The sequence below is a fragment of the Schistocerca gregaria genome, chromosome 2 (genome assembly GCF_023897955.1).
Source record: "Schistocerca gregaria isolate iqSchGreg1 chromosome 2, iqSchGreg1.2, whole genome shotgun sequence".
NCBI lineage: Eukaryota > Metazoa > Arthropoda > Insecta > Orthoptera > Acrididae > Schistocerca > Schistocerca gregaria.
In genome coordinates, this window is record NC_064921.1 from 757,111,373 (window position 1) to 757,138,925 (window position 27,553).

At 38.8% G+C, this 27,553-nt stretch overlaps 1 protein-coding gene across 4 annotated transcripts in view; it reads right to left on the reverse strand.

The window, feature by feature from the left end:
- Positions 1 to 27,553, reverse strand: part of LOC126334955 (sialin) — a 273,379-nt gene that overhangs the window by 81,294 nt on the left and 164,532 nt on the right. For 3 of the 4 annotated variants that reach the window (XM_049997704.1, XM_049997703.1, XM_049997705.1), the window contains one exon: positions 2,357 to 2,590. In XM_049997704.1, the coding sequence (XP_049853661.1) occupies positions 2,357 to 2,590 (234 nt within the window). Of the gene's footprint in view, positions 1 to 2,356; positions 2,610 to 27,553 lie in introns of all 4 variants that reach the window. The other variant, XM_049997706.1, reaches the window with a different exon arrangement.

The window sequence follows — 27,553 nt, forward strand, 5'->3', positions numbered from 1 at the left end:
AGAGGGATTTGTGGGGATTGGAAGTGGTACAGGATGACAGTACATTATTTAGTTCATTCGTTTCTAAGAGGTTTTTTCAGTGAGCTGCTTACATTCGACCAAGTCGACTATGCCCTCCTCCTTTCATCCAAAATCTATTTACGCTCTTGTAATACTGTAATAACTGAAGCCTCCATACACAATAAAATCATAAAATATGCATGCATTCATGTGCTATCAAATGACTAAAAATGCACAATTAATGGAAAAACACGCAATGTCAGAATGCAATATTTTGTTAAGATGCATTTTATTTTAAAACAATGTACAACAACCAGTTATCCAAATTCTCCACCGACTTTGGGTAGCTCTATGTGTTTGTTTGGCCACTGAGCTAGCAATCCCTGGATTCTGGAGGTGAGGTGGTTTGAATCCATCCACCAGCAACCTTGAAATGGTTTTCTGTGGTAATAATCAGTGTCCCAAAAAATTAGCATTCATCCATTCCTGATCATTTCCTAAGCTCAATTTCAGACTGAAATAAGAGGAGTTAAAATGACCTTGGAGGGTGAAGGGAGATTGGAGCATGACTGCTTCTTAGTGGTTTGCCAAAATACAGCACTCCTAAGTGAGGAGATTATATCTCCACTTGGTGAAAACTCTGAGATCATTGTCGAATAATATGGTTTATAACTCTTTATGAAAAAATTTTATGATTAAACGAAAAATATAGACTTTGTAAGGTCCTCTTTAACAAATCAGACCCTCCCCCAATTTTTAACAAAATCCTGGCTATGACCTTGTCTGCAGTACATGGATATGAAAATTTACAACAAAGTAAAAGGAACAGAATTGCTCTATATTAATGAAAACAATACATTTTTGAAAATATAATGTAAATGGAGGGATAAAAAATGTACTTATGAAGCACCAGCAGGGGAAAATATAAATTGTTAAGTAAATATGTTCATTTACATACTTCTTCTACTGCCACCACTTGATGAGCAGATTTCATACCTATCCAATTACATTAACAGTTTTAATTTAGAAATTAGATTAACAGTTTTAATTTAGAAACACTGAAAAAACCCTGTATGACAAACTGATGCAGAAATGTTAATATTCAGTTGAAGAGTTCATGAAGGATGATCTGAAAATTTTAGTAGGATGTTATAGTTTGTTAATTTTTTAAAACAATATCAATTGTGTATCAGTTATGTATTCAGTACAGTATATTGTAGTAATGACATTTTAAGAATGCTGAAAACAAAATTTAGTGTTTTATCGCGTCTCCTGCAAATGACTTGAAATTGTATGTTATTCACAGGATGGAGGGAACATGTACTCAGTCTACACTCCTGTGTCCCATCTTAGAATACTGCTCAACTATGTGGGACCTCTTCCAAATATGACCAACAAGGGTATTGAATTTTTTTAAACATGGGCAGCATGAATGATAACAGGTTTGTTTGATTGCTGGGAGATCTTCTCAGAGATACTGGGAGGGTGGGGGACTGAAATGAAAGATCCTTAAAGATAGACACGAACTATTCCTTGAAAGCCTACTCATTCAGTTTCAAGAACTGGCTTAAAGCAAGATGTATAGGAATACTAGCTGACAAAACTGGCAATGCCCGATTATTCATTTTAATTTTCTATTAGAAATGGAAACAAAAAATGGACTGTGTTTGTTGTGTAATATCAAAAAATTTCATTTCCATGTATTCATGAAAATACCTATGAAATTATGAAACAGTCATACAAAGAAATATGCATAATGTACCAATGTATAAGTACAGCTGCTTCACTTGTCTACAGTGTAATTTTGTAAACGTCTCTATGAAAATGCCTCTTCATAGCTTTACAGACAGCTATTGCTTTCGCCTACAACTGTTAGCTCTTAATAGTTGAAAGCTGCCAAAAGTGCTGCCAGATATCAGGGATTTCCTTACATTGAGTTAAATGTTGAAGTGTCTTAGTAAAACTTCATGCATAATGCAACATTTTTTCAGGTGATTCTTCCTGATAGTGATTGTTGCCTGATGGTAAGGGAGATGTGTACTAAGTTTGGTTGAAATCAGTCTGGTGGTTTAGAAGCAGATGTGGAAAACACACACACACACACACACACACACACACACACACACACACACATGTATGGATAGTATAACCCCCTACATAACACTTCTGTAGGGATTGAGAAGATAAGATTAGGCTCATTACCACACACACAGAGGTATTTAAGCAATTGTTCTTCCCCCACTAAACACGCAAATGGAATGGGAAGAAGCCAATAATAACTGGTATAATGAGAATTTGCCTATGTCAGACTCTCAATGAATATGTACGTGTACAGGTGTAGATGTGGAGTACTTACCCCTCCAAGGCCCTCGAGCACACGCAGCACAACCAGGCAGTAGAAATGGAAGTAGGCCGCGGGTGGCGTGAGTACAGTGCCCAGCACATTGATGGCGACGGCACTGAACATGACCCAGCGCGCGCTGTATACCTCAGCCATCCGACCGCCAGGCAGCTCGCTCACCATGTACCCCCAGAAATAGGCACCCAGCAGGAGACCTTGCTGCGTCTCAGACCAGTTGAATGGCCCATCCTGTGTGACATATTTCTCACTCAGTGTGTGGCCATGAAGGATCACACAAACACCCACCTGCCTTTGTCAAACACTGTACTACATAAGCTCACAAGGCAAAATGTTAATCATCTCCTTATAAATAGTTCACTGGTTGTTTTGGAGAGATGAAGATCATGTTAAGTGGTATCAGGGGGTCATATGACCCTTCACTATTACTGATATAAGGTATGGCTGCAGTAATGTAAAAACACGCCTACTGAGGAGACATTTTATTCTATGCCTACTAGTGTCATTTAGGTATACATTTTTGTATTAGGTGATGTATGACTGTGATGTTCTATTGATTAATGAATGTTTTTATACTTTTTTAGGTTGCTGTGCCTCCATCAGGAAAAATGGAACTCTTACAGGATCGCTTTGTTGTCCATCTGTCTGACCTTGTGTTAAGACCCCTTTTTCCCATGAACAGGTAGGCCTTTCACATTTAAATTCATGTCACATACTAGGGCTTATGATGCCTTGGCGGTAAAATAAACATTAGCTTTTAAATCAATGCAATCAAAAGGTATGGCCATTTATGTCACATATTTTGATAATTGGAAATTATCAAAATCTATAGGGTCTTCTCATTGACCTAGAATCATGAAATTAGCCAAGAAATAAGACGTCACAGTACATCTAAAGGGAAAAATCTGATAATTGTTAATTTGTAATTATATCACATGAAAAAAATTTCTTTTGTCATTTGTAATCCAGTGTCAAAACTTGAAATTAAAGCAGTCAGAAGTCATGCATTCAGGCTGACTGGGCCGCAATAGAAAAAGTCAAACAACAGGAAAGGAATGACTTTATTGCTCATATGACACATTTTGGACTAGTCTGCAAATGTTTCTTTCACATACAACTTGAAACATTATATTTGCATGCAGTAATTCCTCCTGGATATCTAATGATGGATAATTTCCAAAATGCACCATATGAGCAGTAAAGTCTTTCCTTGCCTGATATCTGACATTTACCACTGCGGCTTATTATTATAATCATAATGGTCACCTGCCTCCTGCATGACTTTATGTCGCTTTTATATTATTGAAATTAAAACATTCTCAAAAATCTTGGAATCCATGGGACCAACATCTTGCTCATATCAATGTTGATAACAAACAAAAATAATTGAGATTCTTGATTCTCAGAATGGATGAACTGTCTATGTATGTAATTAAGTTTCTACGGAAGCCCCAATGTGTGAGTCCTATTCACACTTTCGCTCCTGGCATTTTTTCCCCCCCCCCCCCCCCCAGTGCATAACAACTAAAATCTATGAAGATAGAATACTTATGTAAAAGAGGGTATAAGAATTATAGGGTCTGTGGTCTCAACCTGAATGGTAACAATTTTCTACATCTTTAAAACTGTCTCGTAACTCAAATTAGGGAACACCTTGTTATGAGGGCACACTGTCATTTTTTGTGAGTTTATGTAGAGATAAGTCTAGAACAGGTAATTCTCAGAGACAGACATAAGCAGTCAGTTGTATTTTGCAAAGGCAGACACAAAGATGCAGAATTTGGCAGTATAAGCAGGAAGTAACTCTGCTCAAACCAACTTTCACTGTCTTCAAATGGATGAATTATGATAAGAACAATTTGGAAGAATGGACCCACGTACTGTGTGCTTAACTCAACAAAAATGTGTGAGTGATGCTGTACTGATCAATATGTTGGCCGCTGACAGATAAAAGGTGTATCTTCCACCCAACTACAACTAAAGACAAGAATATTTCATTCTTCCTCTTTTCCCTATCATTTAACACATCTAGTACAGAGTCCTCTATGTCAGGTTTATGCAGATCTTGATACATTATTTAACTTTGTGGCTGAATGCCCTTCCTGGCATTACAGTCATCTAGATAACTTAAGGAAGAGAAGCTGTGTGCACCACCACTCTGTGATTCTTGTATATGTTATATTATATTATATTATATCTAGTACCTATTATATTTTAACAGTTTGTGTATCGTTTTCTCTGACGCAGCATTTGGGGATCAGCCTAGCATTTAACCAAACAAGTGTGGGAAATCACCTAAAAATCACACTCAGACTGGCTGATCTGAGTTTTGCTCCCTGTCTCACAAGATAGTGCACTGTGTCATGCTATTCAAGCCAGGTCATAGTGAGAACATTTGATTATTTTAGCTATACTTTGCAACAGGGTTTGAAATGAAACTACAAATATATGGTTGAAAAGGTTTAATGTGCTTACTTGTGTTCAAAACCTTCCTAATTCTAATTTAATAATGTGCCAGATTACATGTTGTTCATGTTAACAAGATTTAATTGACTGTGCACTCAGAGTGTCACAGTAGGAGACAGTCATTTCAACTTCAGAGCAGAGAAAAGGTTTAATGTGCTTACTTGTGTTCAAAACCTTCCTAATTCTAATTTAATAATGTGTCAGATTACATGTTGTTGATGTTAACAAGATTATTGACTGTGTACTAAGAGTGTCACAGTAGGAGACAGTCATTTCAACTTCAGAGCATTAAAGTCTGATCATTAATATGAAAGGATCATTATTCATGAGTAATAGAATCAGTCAAATTTTTGTAAGGCCTTCAGCCATTTTTATTGTTTTGCTTAACTTGGAATTTGCAAGTGTGTGTGTGTGTGTGTGTGTGTGTAATAAACATTTACAATTAGTTTAGAGTCATCTGTGATGCTTTTGCTTGCTTATTCCCATTATGCCATAGAAGATGTGCTAGGCAAGACTTAGCTGTTCTATTCAAATACATTATAGTTTTGAAATGTGCAAAGATTTCCTTAGTATTCAAGAAAAAACAAGATTTTCATGTGGAATACCTAGTGGTATGTGTACTGGCTTCTGTCCCAGAATGTATGCACTCCACTGCACAGTAACTACATAATATTCTGAGTTAAATGTTTGTAGGTAATAAGTGTAAACAAAGTAAAGATCTTTGACTGATGGCCAAAATGTTCAGCATATTGTAAATCTTCTGAGTATTTTAGTCTTTACTTGAAAGTGAAATAGTACTGATAGGTTATGGTTAACAAAACATTAAGGCTTTTCAGTATGAAATGTGTTGTTTATAGTTGATGTAGCAATGAGGCCACAAAATTCAAGTCTTTATGAACTTTGAGAACAATAATATCCTTTTGAACTGTAAATGTCATGTTTTGTGGGGCAATAAGCAAAGTGTAATTCTGAAATGTTTGTGCAATAGATACAGATGATGAGTGCTAACAACTTCAGTGTATTCAAAAAGTTCTCAGACTTTTTAAACATACACTAACTGGAATAGTAAATAATAACCAATGCATACAGTCAGTTAAATGTACTTAACTGTCACAGATTTTGGTGACTTCAGAAATAAAATATAAACAGTTTAGCACTATGTAGTAAAAAAAAAGCTTTTTATGAAATCCAGTAAAAGTACATGCATCAGAGGGCCATTACATAGTGAAGTGCTGTGTATGTACCTGTCAGGGCGTTGTGTGGAATCAGCACAGTTAGATGTGTAATGTGACAGAATGGCAAAAAGGGGTTATCGTGTTTGAATGTTTCCATGACCATTGACAATCGGTTTCAAACTCAACAGGAATTGCTGCTGTCAGTGAATGCAAATCCATCTCAACCAGTTCCCAAGCAAATGTTGCTTGCAGTGGCATATAAAAGTGCACACTCTTCAATGAGACAGCAATACAGAAACTGGACAGAATCTGACTGGAGCAATGTGTTCCAAAGAGTTGCTATTTTGCCTTTGTTCAAACAATGCAAAAATGATGCTAGGTATCAGAGTACGCTGATGGACCAAGGAGTGTACTGTACGGAGAGTATATTTCAATCCAGATGTTGTTCTGTGATGGGGTTGTTTTCTTATCATGTCATGGTCCCAATGTTCGATATTACTGAGAATATGAACCATGATGTTTAATTAAATATTTTTGGTGACCAAATGCACAGTGCATTTTGAACAGCAAGTGAAACACAGCACTCAATATCCCTGCAATTTCATTGCCCTATGGGGCATTATCATCTCTGAGTGGCTCCAGCTGGATGTGGCATTGGTTTTCTTTTAATCCTGCAGTTTTTAGAGGTGCACCTGATAGTAAGTAAAACAGTGACATGAAGTTTGTCTGCAGTAGCAAGCAGCTTTGCTAAGCATTGTTGTATTGGGGGCAGCTTGGTCTTTCCTTTCACTAGGGCTACATGAGGTTAAGGTCTGTGCATGTCACCTGGCCAATGTAAGAGGTATCAGGAACTTTTATTGTTAATTCCAAATTTCTTCTACTTAAATTTACACTTTCAGTACCATATACTGACTATTGTGGGCTACATGCCAAATAGAATCAATACCTTAGCAGAAGGTATTTGTTCTTGTGAAATATGATGACCAATGAGTCTCCCAATTCTGTGTCTGAGTGACTACTGAGGAGTGTAAGGATGGAATCACTTGCTGGCTTTGGTATGAAGCCAGAGCATCAGACTGGCGGTTTTCCTGCCTCTGGTTCTCAACTACTCTTTCCTACTCACTCTTGGACTCTGTTCTGGAGCAAAACAATGTCTCCCAAGACCACCCTGACTGTCTGGTGGTCTGTTTTTCTACCTCAGGGTACACTTGACTGTGTGGTGACATTTCAGAATGTAATGAGATGTCCTTAAATATGCCAAACTTTCTTTGGATGCCCACAATGCTGAACACCCTCACATTCACTTCTGACAGTCAGGACAGTTCTCTATGTATTTTAACTCATGAGTGACTCAGTCCATATCATTGAATTTTTTAATGCTTTGCACAAATTTCAAAGAAGCAAATACCCAGATAGGGGTGAAATACTAGTGTAACTCTAATGGGTTTCAGCCAAAGAGCAGAGCAAGCAGTAACAAGCCCATGAATGATATGAATGAAAATGGAAAATTTCCATCAGGTTTTTAAAGAAAGAAAAATAAAAAACACTATCAAGCTTCCAAAGATAGCAACTATGGATGACTGTGGAATAACCACACAGCTACAAAATACTATCATGTACTCTTTATAGAAGAATACAAGGGAAAGGGGACATTAATTAAGTTTTAGAAGAAATAGGGGCATTAAAAATGCACTGTAACAAACAGCAGATTTAGGAAAAATAAGGAAACACACACTAAATTCATAGATTTGGGAAGGCATTTAGAATAAAACATTCTCCATTCTTAGACAGTGTGTTGACAATTACTAGGATAGAAGAGTAAACTTTTCTCTTCATGAACAACAGAGTGGAGATGTTAGCCATGATGGGAAGGGACAAGACCTCAAAACCAGGAAAGCTATAAGGCAGGGGTTCTTTACTGTCACTAATGAAATTTAATTTCTGTATGTTAAAGAGGCAATGAGGGAAGTGAAGGAGTAAGTTGATATAGGAATTGGTTGATGACATAGCAGTAACTGCCAAAAGTGAACTGGAATAGCCACTAACAAACAGGAATGTGTGGTAGCTGATATATATAATATGAACATTAACAAAAAGAAAACAAAAATAATGGTGTGGATGGCAGATGGTCATACTGGATGGCTAAACATTAAACTTGGATTAGACACTCTTGACGAGGTGAATGAATCTTGCCGTCTCAGAAGTAGAATGGATAAAGAATGAAGATGCATGAACGACTTTGTTGCAAAACAAATGGTTTTCCTACAAAAGAAACAGATGTTAATGTCAAGAGATATAAATATCAAGACCAGAAAAACATTCATGAAAAGCCACTCTTTAAGGGTGCTAAATGCAGACAATGGGGAAGACTGAAATCAAATAATTGGAAGGTGTAACAAGGAACTGTTCAAGATCAAATGCATTGATTGGGTAAGGAATGAAGATGTTCTGCTACAAGTCATCAAGAAGGAAAGTTTAGTAAAGAACATTATCTGTCAAAAACATCAAATGACTAAGCAAATATTAAGACTTGAGTTGTTGCTGGAAACTATAGTTGAAAAGATAATGGAAGGAAAGAATAGCAGGAGTAGGCTAGATCCGACTATACAGTGTGATTTTTTCCCACCGTGTACCAACTCTAGGGATTGATCGATGAGAGAAAGAGGAACAAAAAAGAGCTAATGAACTTATGTCCAGAAATGCATGGTTTCCGTGCTACAGACCATTTATTCAATCATAAGAGACTGTGGTCTAATATGTGCTGTATCGTGCAGTCACAGTTACAGTATGCATGACTTCCTCCTAGCGGGTGGTACTGTTCCTCATACATCATGCCCTAGTGCCCTCGTCTGCCATAGTAATTGGTAATGCTGTGTCCGGTTCACTTCTCTTGCTGACTCACCTTGTGGCGAATGTGATACAGTGTTGTACATAATGGTTCTGTATTCGAATTGGGAGCTTGCCAACATGGTGTTTACTTATGGAAAGGCAAATGGCAAACGGCAACAGGCAGCTGGCAGCAATGTTGTATCAGGAGACCTATCCTCGCCAACAACAAAGCAGTCAATGTTTACAATAGTGTTTCACTATTTGTCTGAGATACGGTTGTTTCAACAAGCAGGAAATGATGAAGGACATACCCAAAATGTTTGGACACCAGACTTGGGGGAAAATGTGATTAACACCGTGGAAGCAACCAGGCAGTTGGCCTGCCAGTACAGGGCAAGCCAGATGACCGTGTGGAACGTTCTGCATGCCAATTGTTACTACCCTTATCAGTTACAGTGTGTGCAGGGATTACTAGTGACAGACTTTCTGCATCAGGAGCAGTTTTGTCACTGGGTTCTTCACCAGGCAACTGTGATTCTGGAATTTGTGTCACCCAACCTATTCACAGATGAGGTCACCTTTTCATAACACTTATCTGTGTGACAGTATGCAAAACCCATATGGTATGGTGACAGTGAATCATCAGCATCGGTGCAGCTGGAATCTGTGGTCCACGATAATTGGCAACCTATTTTGGGACTAGCCTTCCTTCTGTATCGCCTAACACGCTGGAACTATTGGCGTTTCTTGTGGGTGACTTTGCTTCCCCTGCTACATGATGGTGCTCCAGCCCACTTTGCCATTAACATTTGGACGCATATCATTTGTATCTTCCCTGGTTGATGGATCAGAAGAGGGCGTCCAGTTGCATGGCCTGCTCATTCACCAGATCTCAATATGCCAAGCCCATTCCAGATGTGGGGACAGAATATGCTACAGCGCATACACACATGTGTTGAGGCACATGGAAACCATTTTCAACACATTCTGTAACTGTGGCTGCACGGTACAATGTGTATTAGACTGCAGTCTCTGTAACAATGTATGATTGGATAAATGGTCTCTAGCATGGAAACCATACATATCTGGACATAATTTCATTAGACCTTTTTGTTCTGTGTCCTCCTATCAACCAATCATTACAGTTTGTACATGGTGGAAAGAATCACCCTGTATAAAACAATTTGTCAATTATACAGGATGCATCAACAACTCTAATGAAGTGTATAGCTAATAAATCAAATAACTGAAAAATTGAATCAAAACAACATTTTGGTTGGTGACCAGAACATTAAGTGAAAACTGTATAGCTGAACTTGTTCAAGTAACAATGTGCAATACATAATTGCAAAAAAAGCTTATCTGTAACTATAGCTACCAGTGTTAATGTATGAAAAACCATGAGAGCACAACCAGAAGCACACACTGGTACAGATGAAAGAACACTATAAACATAAATACTTTTTCTGTGGGTTCCACCAACTATAATCCCATTACAGATGGGTATTTCCTGGTTGGAGCAACAGAAGGCAACTATTGTCTTAAACGAATGGCCCCTGTCAGTCGTATCAAGGTATCCAGCAACAAAGTCATATCGAGCTCGTAAGGACGTGTTTACTAGCTTCCACTCATACACTCATAACCCAGCAAAGGAAAAGTAGCAACAGTCAGTCTTGCCTCCACCAAACACAGTACACAACCAGCCCTGCCCACAACAAACATCATATGGGGCATAACGTAAATTTTATTTAACATTTGTTTATAGTCTTTGCCTCGGCATCAGTCACAGGTGTGCCAAATCGCTGATGGTTGATTTCCAAACATTTGTGTAGAACTTTACATTTTTGGTTGTCACCTCTCCACAATTCTAATGGAAAACTTGCCCACTGATCGGAATGAACCAGCTGACCTAATGAAAGAGATCTGCAGGCAACGTTCATAAGTTCTCAACACTGAGAAAATTTACAGTACTTTGTTAGGGCTTGTTAGGGCTTATGATAGGATGTACTTTGACACACAGCAGATGGCCATGACATACTATGTGTATACAACAGTCATGAAGATCTTGCAGCTCAATGCTATGAGGAGTGGAACTGTGAGTGCAGAACTTCCTAGGTTTGCCCAGGAGTTTAACATTGACTTCATGTACCTTAAAGCATCATACTTCAAAAATCGGAAATTAATATGTTTACCTTTCCCTGGACAACTGTGTAATAGGAGATAGAGGGGCTATCATTGCTATGATGACAATGGATCTGCCAGGAAGTTTTATATCAGCATACACTCTGCTGCAGAGTGAAAATTTCATTATGATCATTGTAGCTGACATCAATGCCAGATGCACCTTGTGGCAATGTGGTTAGACTGATGACCTAGGTAAGATAGTTAACATTGGATTGATGACTGAGGTAAGATCATTAATGAACAACCTGTTCATAATCAAGATATGTAATAAATGCAGGTGACAGCAGCAATATAGAGATAACCATAGCTAATTTTGTAGCTATAAATGTAGACACAGATTGAAATGTTCACCTGAATGTAATGACACCCTAAGTGTAAACAACCTGTACATTATCAACAAAGAAGAACAACCACCTACATATACAGGAAATGCAAGTGGCAGTAGCAATACAGACATAAGTAAATTAACCATACAGTTATAAATATAAACACAGGCTGGAGTGTTCATCTGAATGTAATGACAAGGGATTATAATGCAATCACTGACATAGAGACTAAAACAGATCATACACCATCATCAAAATATATTAAGCAGAGGGAAGTACAGATGTAAGGACACACAGACTTTAGCAAATATTACAGACTGCCCAATGAAAATATGTACTGTTCTTCCCTAACCAGCATAAGACAGATGCTCTATGGAGCTCTGAATTATCTAGACTAAGACAGGATATGAAACGCAAGAGAAGGCCTTCCCAGGGGGCAATCAACACATGAAACAGGCTGATTTGACTACAAGAATACAGGGATGCAAAAAATACATTCCTAATTGTTCTACTCATGACTAGGTAAGAACACTAGGAACACTATGTCACATCACATATACAATATGTGAGTATATTAAGAGTTCCAATATAAAGAAGGTTGTGGCTCTTCAAGCTAGAGAAGGCTATTTACAAGCGTAGGTGAGACTGCACTCAATTCATTAGATAACAAATTAGAGGCTACTGGCATTTTCCATGCCCTGTCAAAAGCCATTGACTGTGTGAGTCACAGCATTCTCTTAAGTAAATTAGAATATTATGGCATCCCTGGCAGTGCTGCAAAACAGTTCGAGTCTTGCTTAACTAATAGGAAACAAAGGTTGTCATTGTGAAATACCTATGGAGTAAGCAGTCAATCTTCATCTGATTGGGAATTAATTACATGTAGTGTTCCTCAAGGATTGATCTTGGGCATTTTGCTTTTTCTTCTGTACCACAATGACCCCTCGTCCGCTGCATTGCCAGATGCTAAGTTTGTTTTATTTGCAGATGATACAAACATTGCAGTAAATAACAAGTCAAGTACAGATTTAGAAATGGCTGCTAATCAAATTTTCACTGACTTTAATAAATGGGGTAAAGCTAATTCACTGTCATTAAACTTTGAAAAGATCCACTACATGCAGTTCAGCACCTGTACAAGATTTCCTACCAGCATGCATATAACATATGAAACATGTGAATAGAAGAGGTCAACAGCATTAAATTTCTGGGAATACAACTCGATAATAAATTCAGTTGGGAATGGTTGACCAGAGAATTGCTGAAGCACCTAAACAGATATGTATTTGCAATGCAAATGATGTCAGAGTAGGAGCTATAAATATAAAAAATGCATGCTTTGGTTACTTTCATACCATTATGTCATATGGGATCACATTTTGGGGTAACTTGTCAAACCAAAAAAGTTTTTAAATGCAAAAGCATGTAATAAGACTCATTTGTGGTGTAAATTCAAGAATGTCATGCAGAAACCTGTTCAAGGTATTCTAACCACTGCTGCTCTCATCGGACCACATGTACATTAAATTCAAGGTTGAAATGGGAATCAGACAGACCATGACTTATAGAAATCCCAGGAAAACAGACTGGGAGACATATAGGAGGGACTTTGACTTAGGCTTATCAGAAATTAAAACCATGGTAAGGAAGCCAGTAGAATTTGAGGAAGTAGCAGAGGCTGTTACCTTTGCCATAGTGACCACATATCAGGACAACTGCACAATCACCAGGAAGTGCACAAATAGGAGTGTTCCTTGGTGGAATAACAAATTGCAAATGCAAAGAAAACAGGTACGGAGACTGTTTAACATTGCGAGACGCAAAGGACAATGGGCTAAAAATCGTGAGGCCCTAGTCAGTTACAACCTTGCAATAAGACAAGCAAAGGAGGCATCCTGGAAGGCATTCTGTGAGGAAGTGGAAGGCATGGCTGCACAAGCCAGACTTCATAAGCTTCTCACTAATCCAGGAGGTACGTTGAGGAAGGAAGATGGTGAATATACAAAGACAGCACATGAGACGCTGGAATTGCTCCTCAAAACTCACTTTCCTCAATATGCTCTGCCGGATAACACAGACCAGTATGTGACCCCAGAGAGACAACAGATCTCAGACACTCGAAGAGAGGACTGGGAAGTGGCCAAGGAGTGTGTCAACTTCAACAAAATCCAGTGGGCGGTAGGAACATTCCAGCCATTCAGGTCACCTGGCCCAGATGGGATTTTTCCAGCTCTCCTGCAACAGGCAGGAGGAAAGCTTATAAGAATCCTGTGCAGGCTATTTAGGGTTAGCTTAGCAGTTGGAATCACTCCCAATGTTTGGAGGGCAATGAAGGTTGTCTTCATTCCAAAGCCAGGGAGAACTGATCATACCAAGGCCAAGGATATGAGGCCAATCAGTCTGTGAATTCTCAAAACACTGGAAAAACTAGTTAATGTATACGTTGGGGAGAGGAGGCTATGTGGGGTCCCTCTACACCTGAACCAACACGCATACCAACCAGGTAAATCATGTGAAACAGCTCTCCACCAACTTGTCGGGAAGATGGAAAAAGCACTTCACTTCCAAGAAATAGCCCTCTGCATCTTCCTGGACATCGAGGGGGCCTTTAGTAACACAACCTTCGATTCCATGGTAAGGGCAGCAGAGGTGCATGATCTGGGGACCACTGTATGTAGGTGGGACCAGAGCCATGCTTAGAGGAAGGAAGGTAGAGGCTACCATGATGAATGAAAAGATGGTAATTAAGACCACTAGAGGCTGCCTACAAGGAGGAGTTTTGTCTCCTCTATTGTGGAATCTAGTGGTGAACGAACTCATTGAGGGACTAAATTCTGGACAATGCTTCTGCCAAGGATACACAGATGACCTGGTCATAGTAATACTTGGCAAAGTCACTGACACTGTCAGGAAAATGGCACAAGGAGGGTTGGACATTGTGCAAAAATGGTGCATTAAACAGGATCTGTTGTGGTGCTGTTTACGAAGAGACATATTCAGCATGCAAGTTGGAATCTAAAGCTCTTCGATGAAACTCTACCTGTGAAGGGGACAGTGAAATATCTAGGGGTAACCTAGGATGAGAAGCTAACTTGGACCCATCACATTAAGAGTATCTGCTCCAAGGCAAAAAGCACTTTAGTGAGTACTAGGAGGGCTTGTGGCAAAAACTGGGGCCTGAGCCCCAGGGGTATGCACTGGATATACACCACAGTGGTTAGACCTAGAATTTCCTATGGGGCTGTAGTGTGGTGGAAGAAGGTAGAACAGCGGGTTGCTGCTAAAGAGCTCACTAAGGTGCAGAGATTGGCCTGCTTAGCCATAATGGGTGGAATTAGCAGCACACCAACCGCTTGAATGGAAGCCATGCTGGACATGCCTCCACTTCACCTTTGGGTTAAGATGGGGGCAGCAGCTGGGGCATACAGACTTAAAACTGGACAAAACTGGGTCTCATTTGGATATCCAGAATCACATTCTAACATAGTGAGTGAGGTAAATATAGGTATGGCTGGAGAAATGCCCGCTGACTATATAATTACTCCTAACTGCTTCGACAAGCCATACAGCATAATAATTGTATATAAGGAATAGTGGGAGAAAACAGTTCGGCACCGTACGGGGGACATCGTTTGGTTCACCGATGGGTTTAAAACAGATCAAGGCATTGGGGCAGAGTTGTATGGGGTTCAGCCAAGACAGGAGAGCAGCATCTCTCCAGGGAAACTGGCCTCTGTATTCCAAGCCAAAATTACTGCAATCAGGGGATGTGTGGAGGAGAATATGAGTAGGTGCTACAATGATTGTAGCATCTACATCTATTCAGACAGCCAGGCAGCCCTGAAATCATTGGCAGCTTCTGCAACAAGATCTAAGATTGTTGCAGATTGCCACAGGGCTTTGGTGGAGCTAGAGGGAAGCAATAGGGTGTACCTAGTGTGGGTCCCTGGTCACTCAGGGATCTGTGGCAATGAACAAGCCGATATATTGGCTAGGATGGGGGAAACAACTCCATTTATTGGACCAGAACCTGTCTTGACAATCACCAAGGCTATGATCAAATTAGAACTATGGAACTGGCTTAGGAACAGCACATATAGGATACTGGACCAAGGTCCATAAAGAAAAACATGGTAAGGTAACGATGCCCAAGCCATGTTTTAAAAGAAGCTCTGTAATCCTGGGATTGAACAGGAAAGAGATCAAACTCATCTTCGCGACAACTAGACCTGAAGAAATTGTGTCTAACAAAAAACTGGTAGAGGGACTCCTTGCACTATTTAAGGGCACTGGTTGGCTTTACTAGATATACAGGGAGTGATACCGCACAATAAACCTATTTTCAGTGCAGGCAGTGACGGGTTAGACCTAAGCTGTTTTAGCTCTCCCGTTAAAATCAAATCAAATCAACAATCAACCACTGCTTCTCAGTAAATTTACTCCTTAATGAAATTTGTTGAAAATATTATGTCCTTGTTTCCAGTCAATAGCTCAATACATGGTATCAATAGTAGGAGTAAGAACAATCTGCATAGACTCAAAATCACTTACCTGGGTCCAAAAATGGGTCCAATATTCAGGAAAACGTATTTTCAATAAATTTCCAGCAACCATTGAAAACTTTGTTTCCAGTAAATCACATTTTAAACAGAGTTTGAAAGACTTTTTGCTAGGTAGCTCCTCCTACACTACAGATGAATATCTTAACAGGGTCTGTTACACCAGCTTAAGTAAACTGTCTGTTAGATTTCAGTTTTGACAGCACTTGCCCACAACAGTCAAGATCAGGTCGTTTGTGTATGATAATTTTATTAAAAATGCTTAACTGTGTTTCATTCTGACATTGCATTAATTCTGTAAATATTAACAATTCCAGATTACTATACTGTATTCACATATTTTCACAATCTCCTGACAAATGATCAGGGAATTGAGTATTATATTAAGATGTTCTATGTTTTTTATGTTATTCTTTCTGATATGTTTCACACCCATGAGAACCATGTCATTCTTGGGTCTACGGAATGAAAACTGAATTGAATCTCTCTGATCTAATCTGAAGAATACCATACAAAACAATGGCAGAAAAATTAAGTCCCTTCTTATTGTGACTAAGCTAAGGCAGGAGAATTGAACTATGAGAGCATAATACACACACACACACACACACACACACACACACACACACACACACACACACACACACACACCTTAGGGCTACAATGTACAAGCATTACACTACAGAAACCATCACCATCCCATACACATGAGAAGAGATCATGCTAACAATTGCTGCTGGAAAAATTAAGAAAGCACCAGGATGAGACCAGGACCAGAAACATCACACCAGGTCTCACTGCAGATAAACCTGTATTTAACATATTTAATAAATGATGCCCTGAGGCTGTGTTGGGGCGCCTGTAGTCTGGAAAACAGCTAAGGCAGCAATTATTAAAAAAAACTGCAGATAGAAGTCTATCAGAACCAAAATCATACCAACCAGTTTGCTTGTTAAGTATACTGAGTAATTTCCATGAGAGGCTTCAGTAGTAATCACCTCCAGGCTCACAGGGAACTCCATGACCTTAGTCAACAGCAAGTTGGCTTTAGAACAGGGAAATCTATTTAATTAATTAGGCTTTCCAAATTGTAGGACAGACATAGTTGGTACCCTTGATAATCTTTGGCGGTCAAAAATGCTGGCATGATTTCGAGAACTAGAGGTACCCAGGTCCTTGTACAATAGTTTCAGTGACTACTTGTAGGAACAGAGTGGATGAGTGGTAAGTTTGTCAAAGGTTGTCAAACCAATTACCAAACAATGTTGTGAGGTAACAGGTGAGCCTTAGCGCCCTGAGAATATTCTAAGTTCGGAGTTGGCGTGGCCGCGCTGGGGCCTCTCAGTGGGCCATGGCTCGTCGGCGGCCACGTGGTGCCGAACATTAGCTGGGGTCCAGGCCAACAGCATGGCTGGGAATTCCATGGTGACACTGTGTCGATGAAGGAGACATGCCGGGAGTGCCAAAGATGGCACACTTTGTCAAACCATAATGGCAGACATTTCGCAGTTCATACAGAAATTAATAATAGCCAGAAGAATCATGATACCTTAAAAAGAAACATGTACATTACCATTATTTGCACGATGATTCTGATTGTGTAATTAGATTTTCAATACCTTTATTAGTTTAAAGTTTAGTATCTGACTGAAAACTATGCAAGTACCACCCAGCAATGAATCTCCAAAATCTAAACGGTTCATCCGATTTTGTCAATCAATGTGTCTTTAGAAAGCTATTAGTGTAAACCTAAATTGTTATAAATTAAAGGCATGTAACTTGAATAGTACATGAGTTATTGGAGGTCAAAGTGGCCGATTACTATCAATCGTGTCAGGCGGTAAGTACTCCACACTTACACGAAAAAATGGTAGCAGCATGCTTATAAATATATTTATTCATCTATGTCTTTGTTTATATCCAATATATACTATTCATGAAGAAATTGCTCAATTATTTACTGTGTTTTAGAAAGCACAGAGAGATTAGGCTACTGATCTATTTTTTGTTTCTATTCCTTTGATATATGTTTATTTGATTTATTTATTAAATTAAAAGGAAGGTCAGTGTCGGCCATAATATTGATGGTTTATTGATATCAAAATCGATTTTCAATCACATAGTGATCAAATTCAGTGCTGTGGTGTACAAATTAAACTCTAGGCACTGGTATCAAGATATTTGTCTATAGTCCATGTGATTCCCTGGTCAAATTTCTAGAATTTGTAGAAAAATTAGAGAGGGCTTTGAAGTTCAAACCTCAGAGCAAACCAGGTGGTAGTTATCAAAATGGGAATCGAAATAATCACCACCAAAATAATAATCGTGAGATAAATCAAAGGACTTCTCAGCGTGATAGTAGCTGAAATGAGCAGAATGCTCAGAGAACAAACAGGAGTGATAACTCCCGTGAAAGGTACCCAAAAAATGGACACAGATTTGACGGGGGAAATTTGCGCAAAGTGCAATCGCGTGACAACCAGTCAGGACACTGATGTTTGCCACATCTCAGGTCTGGGGATGGCTATCTGAACAGGTGATGAAAAGGACTGGAGATAATCGTAATGGTAGAAATGTTGATAGGTTTGGAGAAAGGCAACAAATATGTAATATGGAGTATGTTACAGAAGAAGGCTATATAGGTGACTATTTCAATAAAAGCAGGTGTGAACAGGGGAAGCATAGATTTGTGAGAGATTTAAGTAAAAGTAATGGGAATAAATTTGTGGGGAATGATGTAAGTTATGAATGTGTAATGAATGAGTGTGTGAATGGCGATGAATGGAAAGATTCTGTTATTCAAAAAGAAGTTAAAGAGGAGATGAATTTTGTGAAAACAAATTGTGTGGAGAGCTCTGAAGAGGTATTAGCAAATACTAGCAATTCCAGTAAGGAAGGTGTCGTAGTAGCAAGTATTTGTGAGTCGGAAAAAAGCGTCGATGTTAGTGAAGGAGGTGTAGCTTTGGTCTTGCCAGCTGCAAGTGAGGGTGATTGTTTTTCGGTGGAAAGCGTTAATATTACTAACAGAGGCTTAGTACTGGTCTCGCCAGCAGTCGAAGTTAAAATTGTATCTGCGGAGGTAGATGATTTCTGTTTAAAGGAGCACAGTAATGGTGTAATTTATGTAATGATGTAAAAGCAACTGATATTGATACTTCGCGGGAAGGAATTTACATGTTTCTAGTCACGTTTGAAGGTGAAACGAAACATATTGATGAATGTGTGGGTTTAAAACATTTATCAGAGTGTGAATGTAAGAATGTACGTAAAATAGGATTGGGGGGTTAATCTGGATGAAAGGTGTGTAGAAATGGCAGTGTGTGCTGATTTTTGTCCAATCGCAGTGGAATGTAGCAAGTCTGGAAGTCCCAAAAATGTACAACAAGGTATAGCAATTTGTGTGATGTAGTGGCAAAGGATAAAGTTGTGTACGATTCTCATATAATTAATTTGTCGACGGAGGAAAGTAAGGTTTCTGATGTGAATTTTTGTTGTGATCTAAATGGTGTATCAGTGGATAAGGTTGCTGAGATGAGTATTTGTGGTGATGATGGATTAGGCATCGATGTATCATTTCAGGAAGATAAAGTGTTTAACAGTGAATTGAAGTGTAATTTTGTTGGGGCTGCAAGTGTCGATATTTTGGAGGGGAAAAACAGTAAAGTTGTGAATGCTGTGGATAGTGAATCGGCAAAATGTATGGAAGAACTAACAGAAAATTTAGAGAGGGCTGAAGTAAATAGTTTGCGTAGTGAAGTTCCTACAAATTGCTGTATGAAGGAGGAGAGCAATTCTAGTGAGACTGATTGGTGCTGGTATTGTAGAACATTACAGTCGTTGCTGCACCATGTGTGGAAACGAGAGAAGTTTAAAATTGCTAAGGGTATATAGAGAAAGGGCTGAAGTGAAAAGCTTTTCTAATCTGTAATTAGTGGTAGTAATTTTGGAGGGATAATTTATATGTTTATTTGGAGATTCATTAGTAATTTGTTAGTTTATTGTGGCACTATTCATGTGCATGAGAGGGAAGTTTAGGCACTGAGGGTGCGTGGAGGTCAGTGATTTCATGGATTTAAGTATAATATGTGTTGATTTATGCTTTGTATAAGAGTGTGGCAAAGAATTTATTGGTCAATTTGAAAGGTATTAAAAATGTAATTATACGTGCACACAATTTTGGTGCATGGAGATAGGAAAGATTTATTAAAGTCAATTAAGCAGAACTTGTGGGAATTTGAGCTTACTATGATTCAGTCATTTGCCTTGTGACTGTTCCTAAAGTATCATTTTCTGCTGGAGGGAATCTTTAGCGAGGATCCTAATTGGTTTTGGGAAATGGTTTGTTGAGGGGTTTCCACTTCTGGTTTTTGTTGCAGACAAATTTGTCATGATAAACAGTGGAACTCAAAATTCAGAGGCAGACACGATTTCTGTGAGAGACTTGGTCAAAAGACTGATGTTAGTTGATCAATACTTCACGCGAAAATCTGCATGAGCATGTGTTGTGCAACATCGAGGGAAAAAAAGGTGCAAGAAGGTGCCTTAGCGCTCAGTGGGTGGCACAGGAAGTGATTACAAAATTGCACATAAGTGAAAATACATTTAAAAATTTTATTTCTTACCCAAACATTGTTTTTAGATAACTGAAATGCAGGAATTTATTTAATATGCCATTACATTCATAATTTGTGTTAGTTTAAGTTTATGTTGAAATTTAGGCTTGTTTATGCATAACTGAAATGCAGGCATTTAATTCATATGCCATGCCGTTTTATTGATAATTTGTGTTAGCTTAAGTACCTGGATAAACTGAAAGAACCAGAGGTTCTACAGAGTTTCAGGGAGAGAATAAGGGAACAACTGACAGCAATGAGAAAAAGAAATACAGTAGAAGCAGAATGGGTAGCTTTGAGGAATGAAATAGTGAAGGCAGCAGAGGATCAAGTAGGTAAAAAGATGAGGGCTAGTAGAAATCCTTGGGTAACAGAAGAGAGATTAATTTAATTGATGAAAGGAGAAAATCCAAAACTGCAGTAAGTGAAGCAGGCAAAAAGGAATACAAACATCTCAAAAATAAGATCGACAGGAAGTGCAAAATGGCTAAGCAGGGATGGCTAGAGGACAAATGTAAGGATGTAGAGGCACATATCACACCAGGGGTAAGATAGATACTGCCTACAGGAAAGTTAAAGAGACCTTTGGAGAAAAGAGAACTACTTGTATGAATATCAAGAGCTCAGATGGAAACCCAGTTCTAAGCAAAGGAGGGAAAGCAGAAAGGTGGAAGGAGTATATAGAGGGTTTATACAAGGGCGATGTACTTGAGGACAATATTATTGAAAGGGAAGAGGATGTAGATGAAGACGAAATGGGAGATAAGATACTGCGTGAAGAGTTTGACAGAGCACTGAAAGACCTGAGTCGAAACAAGGCCCCGGGAGTAGACAACATTCCATTAGAACTACTGACAGCCTTGGGAGAGCCAGTCCTGACAAAACTCTACCATCTGGTGAGCAAGATATATGAGACAGGCGAAATTCCCTCAGACTTCAAGAAGAATATAATAATTCCAATCCCAAAGAAAGCAGGTGTTGACAGATGTGCAAATTACCGAACTATCAGTTTAATAAGCCACAGCTGCAAAATACTAATGCGAATTCTTTACAGACGAATGGAAAAACTGGTAAAAGCCAACCTTGGGGAAGATCAGTTTGGATTCCATAGAAATGTTGGAACACATGAGACAAAACTCACCGTACGACTTATCTTAGAAGAAAGATTAAGGAAAGGCAAACCTACATTTCTAGCATTTGTAGACTTAGAGAAAGCTTTTGACAATGTTGATTGGAATACTCTCTTTCAAATTCTGAAGGTGGCAGGGGTAAAATACAGGGAGCGAAAGGCTATTTACAATTTGTACAGAAAGCAGATTGCAATTATAAGAGTCAAGGGACATGAAAGGGAAACGGTGGTTGGGAAGGGAGTGAGATAGGGTTGTAGCCTCTCCCCAATGCTATTCAATCTGTATATCGAGCAAACAGTAAAGGAAACAAAAGAAAAGTTTGGAGTAGGCATTAAAATCCATGCAGAAGAAATAAAAACCTTGAGGTTCGCCGATGAAATTGTAATTCTGTCAGAGACAGCAAAGAACTTGGAAGAGCAGTTGAATGGAATTGACAGTGTCTTGAAAGGAGGGTATAAGATGAACATCAACAAAAGCAAATCGAGGATAATGGAATGTAGTCAAATTAAGTTGGGTGATGCTGAGGGGATTAGATTAGGAAATGAGACACTTAAAGTAGTAAAGGAGTTTTGCAATTTGGGGAGCAAAATAACTGATGATGGTCAAAGTAGAGAAGATATAAAATGCAGACTGGCAATGGCAAGGAAAGCGTTTCTGAAGAAGAGAAATTTGTTAACATCGAGTATTGATTTAAGTGTCAGGATGTCGTTTCTGAAAGTATTTGTATGGAGTGTAGCCATGTATGGAAGTGAATCATGGATGATAAATAGTTTAGACAAGAAGAGAATAGAAGCTTTCGAATTGTGGTGCTACAGAACAATGCTGAAGATTAGATGGGTAGATCGCATAACTAATGAGGAGGTATTGAACAGAATTGGGAAGAAGAGGAGTTTGTGGCACAACTTGACTAGAAGAAGGGATCAGTTGGTAGGACATGTTCTGAGGCATCAAGGGATCACCAATTTAGTACTGGTAGGTGATGTGGAGGGTAAAAATCGTAGATGGAGACCAAGAGATGAATACACTAAGCAGATTCAGAAGGATGTAGGCTGCAGTAGGTACTGGGAGATGAAGCTTGCACAGGATAGAGTAGCATGGAGAGCTGCATCAAACCAGTCTCAGGACTGAAGATCACAACAACAACAACAAGTTTATTTCAAAATTAATGCTGCTGCCACACCACTTCAAAAAATTTGTGAACACTATTGGCCTGGCACTTTGATCATTAGATTCTGTTCTTTCATATTTGCTTTATATGTACTAGTATGAATTGAAGGGTGATACTTCTGAACATTCTGGCAAGCTAGAATGTTAATAAGTGGAGGTGTGACAGGTAACGGGCGAGTTGTGGTGCCCTGAGGGTATTCTAAGTTCACAGTGGGCATGGCCGCGCTGGAGCCTCTCAGCGGGCTGCGGCTTGTCTGCAGCCACGTGGTGCCGAATGTTAGTCGGGGACCAGGCCAGGCTGACAGCATGGCTGGGAATTGCCTGGTGACACTGTGTCAATGATGGAGACATACCGGGAGTGCCAAAGATGGTGCAATTTGTGAAACCATAATGGCACACATTTCGCAGTTCATATAGAAATTAATAATAGCCAGAGGAAAATGACAGCTTAAAAACAAACATGTACATTACCATTATTTCCATGACAATTCTGATGGTGTAATCAGATTTTCAATATCTTTATTAGTTTAAAGTTTAGTATCTGACTAAATTATACAAGTACCACCCAGCAACGAATCTCCAAACTCTAAATGATTCATCCGATTTTTTCAATCGGCATAAAGCTATTAGTGTAAACATAAATTGGTACAAGTTAAAAGCATGTAACTTGAATAGTACATTAGGTGTTGGAGGACAAAGTGGCTGATTCCTATCGATCGCGACAGGCCATAAGTACTCCACAGTTACACGAAAATACAGTAGCAGCATGCTTATAAATATATTTATTCATATATATCTTTGTTTATATGTGATGTACACTATTCATGAAGAAATTGCTCAATTATTTACTGTGTTTTAGAAAGCACAGAGACACTAGGCTACTGGCCTACCTTTTATTTCTATTCCTTTGATATATGTTTATTTGATTTAGTTATGTACTTAATAATGTGTCTTAGAGCGTGTTTATGGTCCATCTCTAAAAATATTTATTTAATTTCGAGTTATTTAAATGTAAATCCAGTTTTTAAAATGTGTTTCAAAATGTTTCTGAGTGTGCATTGGCTTGGAGACATAACGGGACTGCTATCACCAGTCACAGCACTCATTACTAACGGAGGCGACTACCGAAGTGAATGGAGGGCAAGTTCTGGACAGTGCGGCATGAGGGACAGTCGCACAGGACATGGGGAGGGTCCTGGACAGTATGGGAGAGGACATGAGAGTGTGCTGGATAGTATGGTGCGATGAGCGCATGGTCGTAGGAGATATTTCATAGTGCCAACTTGTGCACTTGTGAGATTTCTGTGGCTTCTGCAATGAAGACGCAGTATGCATTTAGAAGAGAATATCTCATGCACTACTCTGTTGTTCATAACTAATTACGTGAAATAGGAATCTATTGTTTCACTGTTATTCAACTTATATTTTATTTAATTGTTGGACCATCGACACCAATAAGTGTTTTACAGTAATAAAGGGCATTCTTAAAGGTACTTCTGCTATCGTTCTCATCATTTAAAGTCGTTAAAGTAGTACCTGCATAAATTATTTAATTGCGATCTTCCATGTTTAAATGTTTATGTTACGTTCAAAATTCACATGCCAAGTGATAGGAACCTTCAACCATTCAATTCTTGTGTATATTTGTATTGTATACTGTAGACTCAGCAGTATTTGGCTTGTGATGTGGTACGTAGTTGAGGGTCACCACCACATCATTTATTCTTATTTGAAAGCCCACAATGTCTACAAGGCTCTATACCTGCTCACCCATCATCTGAGATACCACAACTGAACCTCTCTTGAATTTAACTGAGGGAGATTAACGTTCAGATACGATTCTTGAACATGCTGATGACCTGTTAGCTGTCAAATCAGCCAAGGAAAGACCATTGGCAGAAAACAAGGCCAGTGGTATACTACACACAATGGTGAAACCCAAAAAAATTATCCACAGCAGCACAGAAAACAGAGTATACAATACTCTTGGGATCACTATAAAGACACCCAGCTATTACAGTTAACAACAAAAACATAAAACTTGAAGTTGTAACTCAGCAATTTGGAGTGCGTATTGACAGACAACATAGCTTCAACAAACTCATACAACTAATCATTAACAAAGCTGAAAGTGTACTTCACAGACTAGCCAGAGTAAATTCAACACAATACAGATTACTACTTACACACATAAGAATGTGCCACTGTGCACTTTTTGAGTAAGTATCGAGCTTTGCAGCTAGTACATGGGCACATACACTCACCCTTGTCATTAATATAATCATTGTTATTCAGAGGCAGAGGAGTGTGCTTCTTAGACTATCTGATGTGTTCAGCTTCACACCAGTTGATGGTGTATGTGATGCTATGAATATACCCAATAAATGTAACTATCAGATATCGAGTTCCAACAAACTTGGTGAAGGTGGGTAGGCCTGAGAGTGTTGCATCACTGGGCAGCATACAGATGGCAGGTGCCAGCTAAAAATTGGAGTGTGCGTACTTGGCAAAAAGAGTGCAATGAAAGTGGTAAGGACTGTCAAGTCTATTCACTTTTCCCCAACATCCAGGAGCAGTTACGGATGCATCATGTCATTCCAGGCCAAAGTATGGTTAATTTTGTGACTGGATATGGCCTTCATCCCATGCATTTGCAGCATGTGTCACTTTCAGAAAGCAATCGATGCATAGGCAGGGAAACTGGTTTGACAGAACACTTACTTTTGAAGGGAATCAGATAGAAGCATTTACATAACAACACAGAACACACAACAGAAAATACACTACACAATGCACTCAGGAGTCCGGGTACATGGACATAACTCCACACAATTGCTAACAATGTCTCAAAAGCAGAATGTGAGATATATAAACATACTCACCAATACAGAAGGTGCAGGAAATAATAAAAGAGTGACATAGATAGTTTGAGTAGCTCCAGTATGACGATGAAACCAGTGACAGTGACAACACTGACACAACACACATACACAACACATATACAACACAAAACATATACAACAATTAACAGGAGCATCACTCACATCTCATTACACATGAATGTAATTAAAGGTAGAAGTAATTAGAATAGTCTGTAAATGGATATTGTTCTAGAATCAACATTAAACCTGTATACATCATTGTAAAGTAATAATATAAACAAACTCATCACCACAAATGAAATAATATGAACGTAATGTCAATGTAATATAAAGTAACACACGAACATGCAGCAGTAATTAACACTGTGTTATTATACAACAGTGACACATCATGGATCTCTCACGATATATACAAAATTAAGAAGTACACTCCTCAAAGAAACTAGTTTTATGATACAAATATGTATTTACAAGATTAATATTAAGTTAGTCATGGTTTGTAATTTTTTTTACAGTCACGTAAGATCTCCACATAATGCAATTAGTTTAGATTGTAGCAGGATATTGTTCGAAAATCACGCAAATTTGTTACTTACTAACCTAGTGGTTGTTGTGTAATTGAACAAACATTAATACATCCAAGCTAACAAACAACAGCAATATATATTAGACTAGTGAACCCACCAATGTTTCGCAACTGCTAAATATGTATGGGAATTGGATACACAACCTAAACTGCTTCACCACCTTCTGTTGGACCATCTCCTCTCTCCTCTCTATCTGTCAACTTCTTCCTCCCCCTCCTCCCCCCCCCCCCCCCCTGTTCATCTCCTCATGTCCCCTCTTTATGTCTATTTCCATCCCCACACTCCACCCCCTTTTACCCCTCTCTGTCAACCTGAGCTTTGCTTACTATTATTATTGCAAAAGAAAACTTGACTGGAAATTGAAGTCACATAAAATGAATGGGGCCACCTGTTAGGATTATTGGTATACAGGGTATGAGAGACACCCCTCCAGGTGCTGGCTATCAAAAGCTAGCAGCTTCAGTGACAGGACCAGTATTTTGCATAGTTTTAATCTGGGGATAGGTGGGATTACAAAGCTTCAGCTGATTCAGATTCTGTAGTAGTACTCTAGCCACAAGCCGAAAAGCCATAAATACAAATTCCCTGTTTTCTGTAAAACTGACAGTGAGGAAGAAAGGAAACATCACATATTGTGTGTAAAATTTTTCTATGAAAATACACTACTGGCGATTAAAATTACTACACCAAGAAGAAATGCAGATGATAAACAGGTATTGATTGTTGTTGTTGTTGTGGTCTTCAGTCCCGAGACTGGTTTGATGCAGCTCTCCATGCCACCCTATCCTGTGCAAGCTTCTTCATCTCCCAGTACTTACTGCAACCTACATCCTTCTGAATCTGCTTAGTGTATTCATCTCTTGGTCTCACTTTATGATTTTTACCATCCACGCTGACCTCCAGTACTAAATTGGTGATCCCTTGATGCCTCAGAACATGTCCTAACAACCGATCCCTTCTTTTAGTCAAGTTGTGCCACAACTCCCCTTCTCCCCAATTCTGTTCAACACCTCCTCATTAGTTATGTGATATACCCATCTAATCTTAAGCATTCTCCTGTAACACCACATTTCAAAAGCTTCTATTCTATTCTTGTCCAAACTATGTATCATCCATGTTTCACTTCCATACTTGGCTACACTCCATAGAAATACTTTCAGAAACGACTTCCTGACACTTAAATCAAAACACAATGTTAACAAATTTCTCTTCTTCAGAAACGCTTTCCTTGCCATTGCCAGTCTACATTTTATATCCTCTCTACTTCAACCATCAT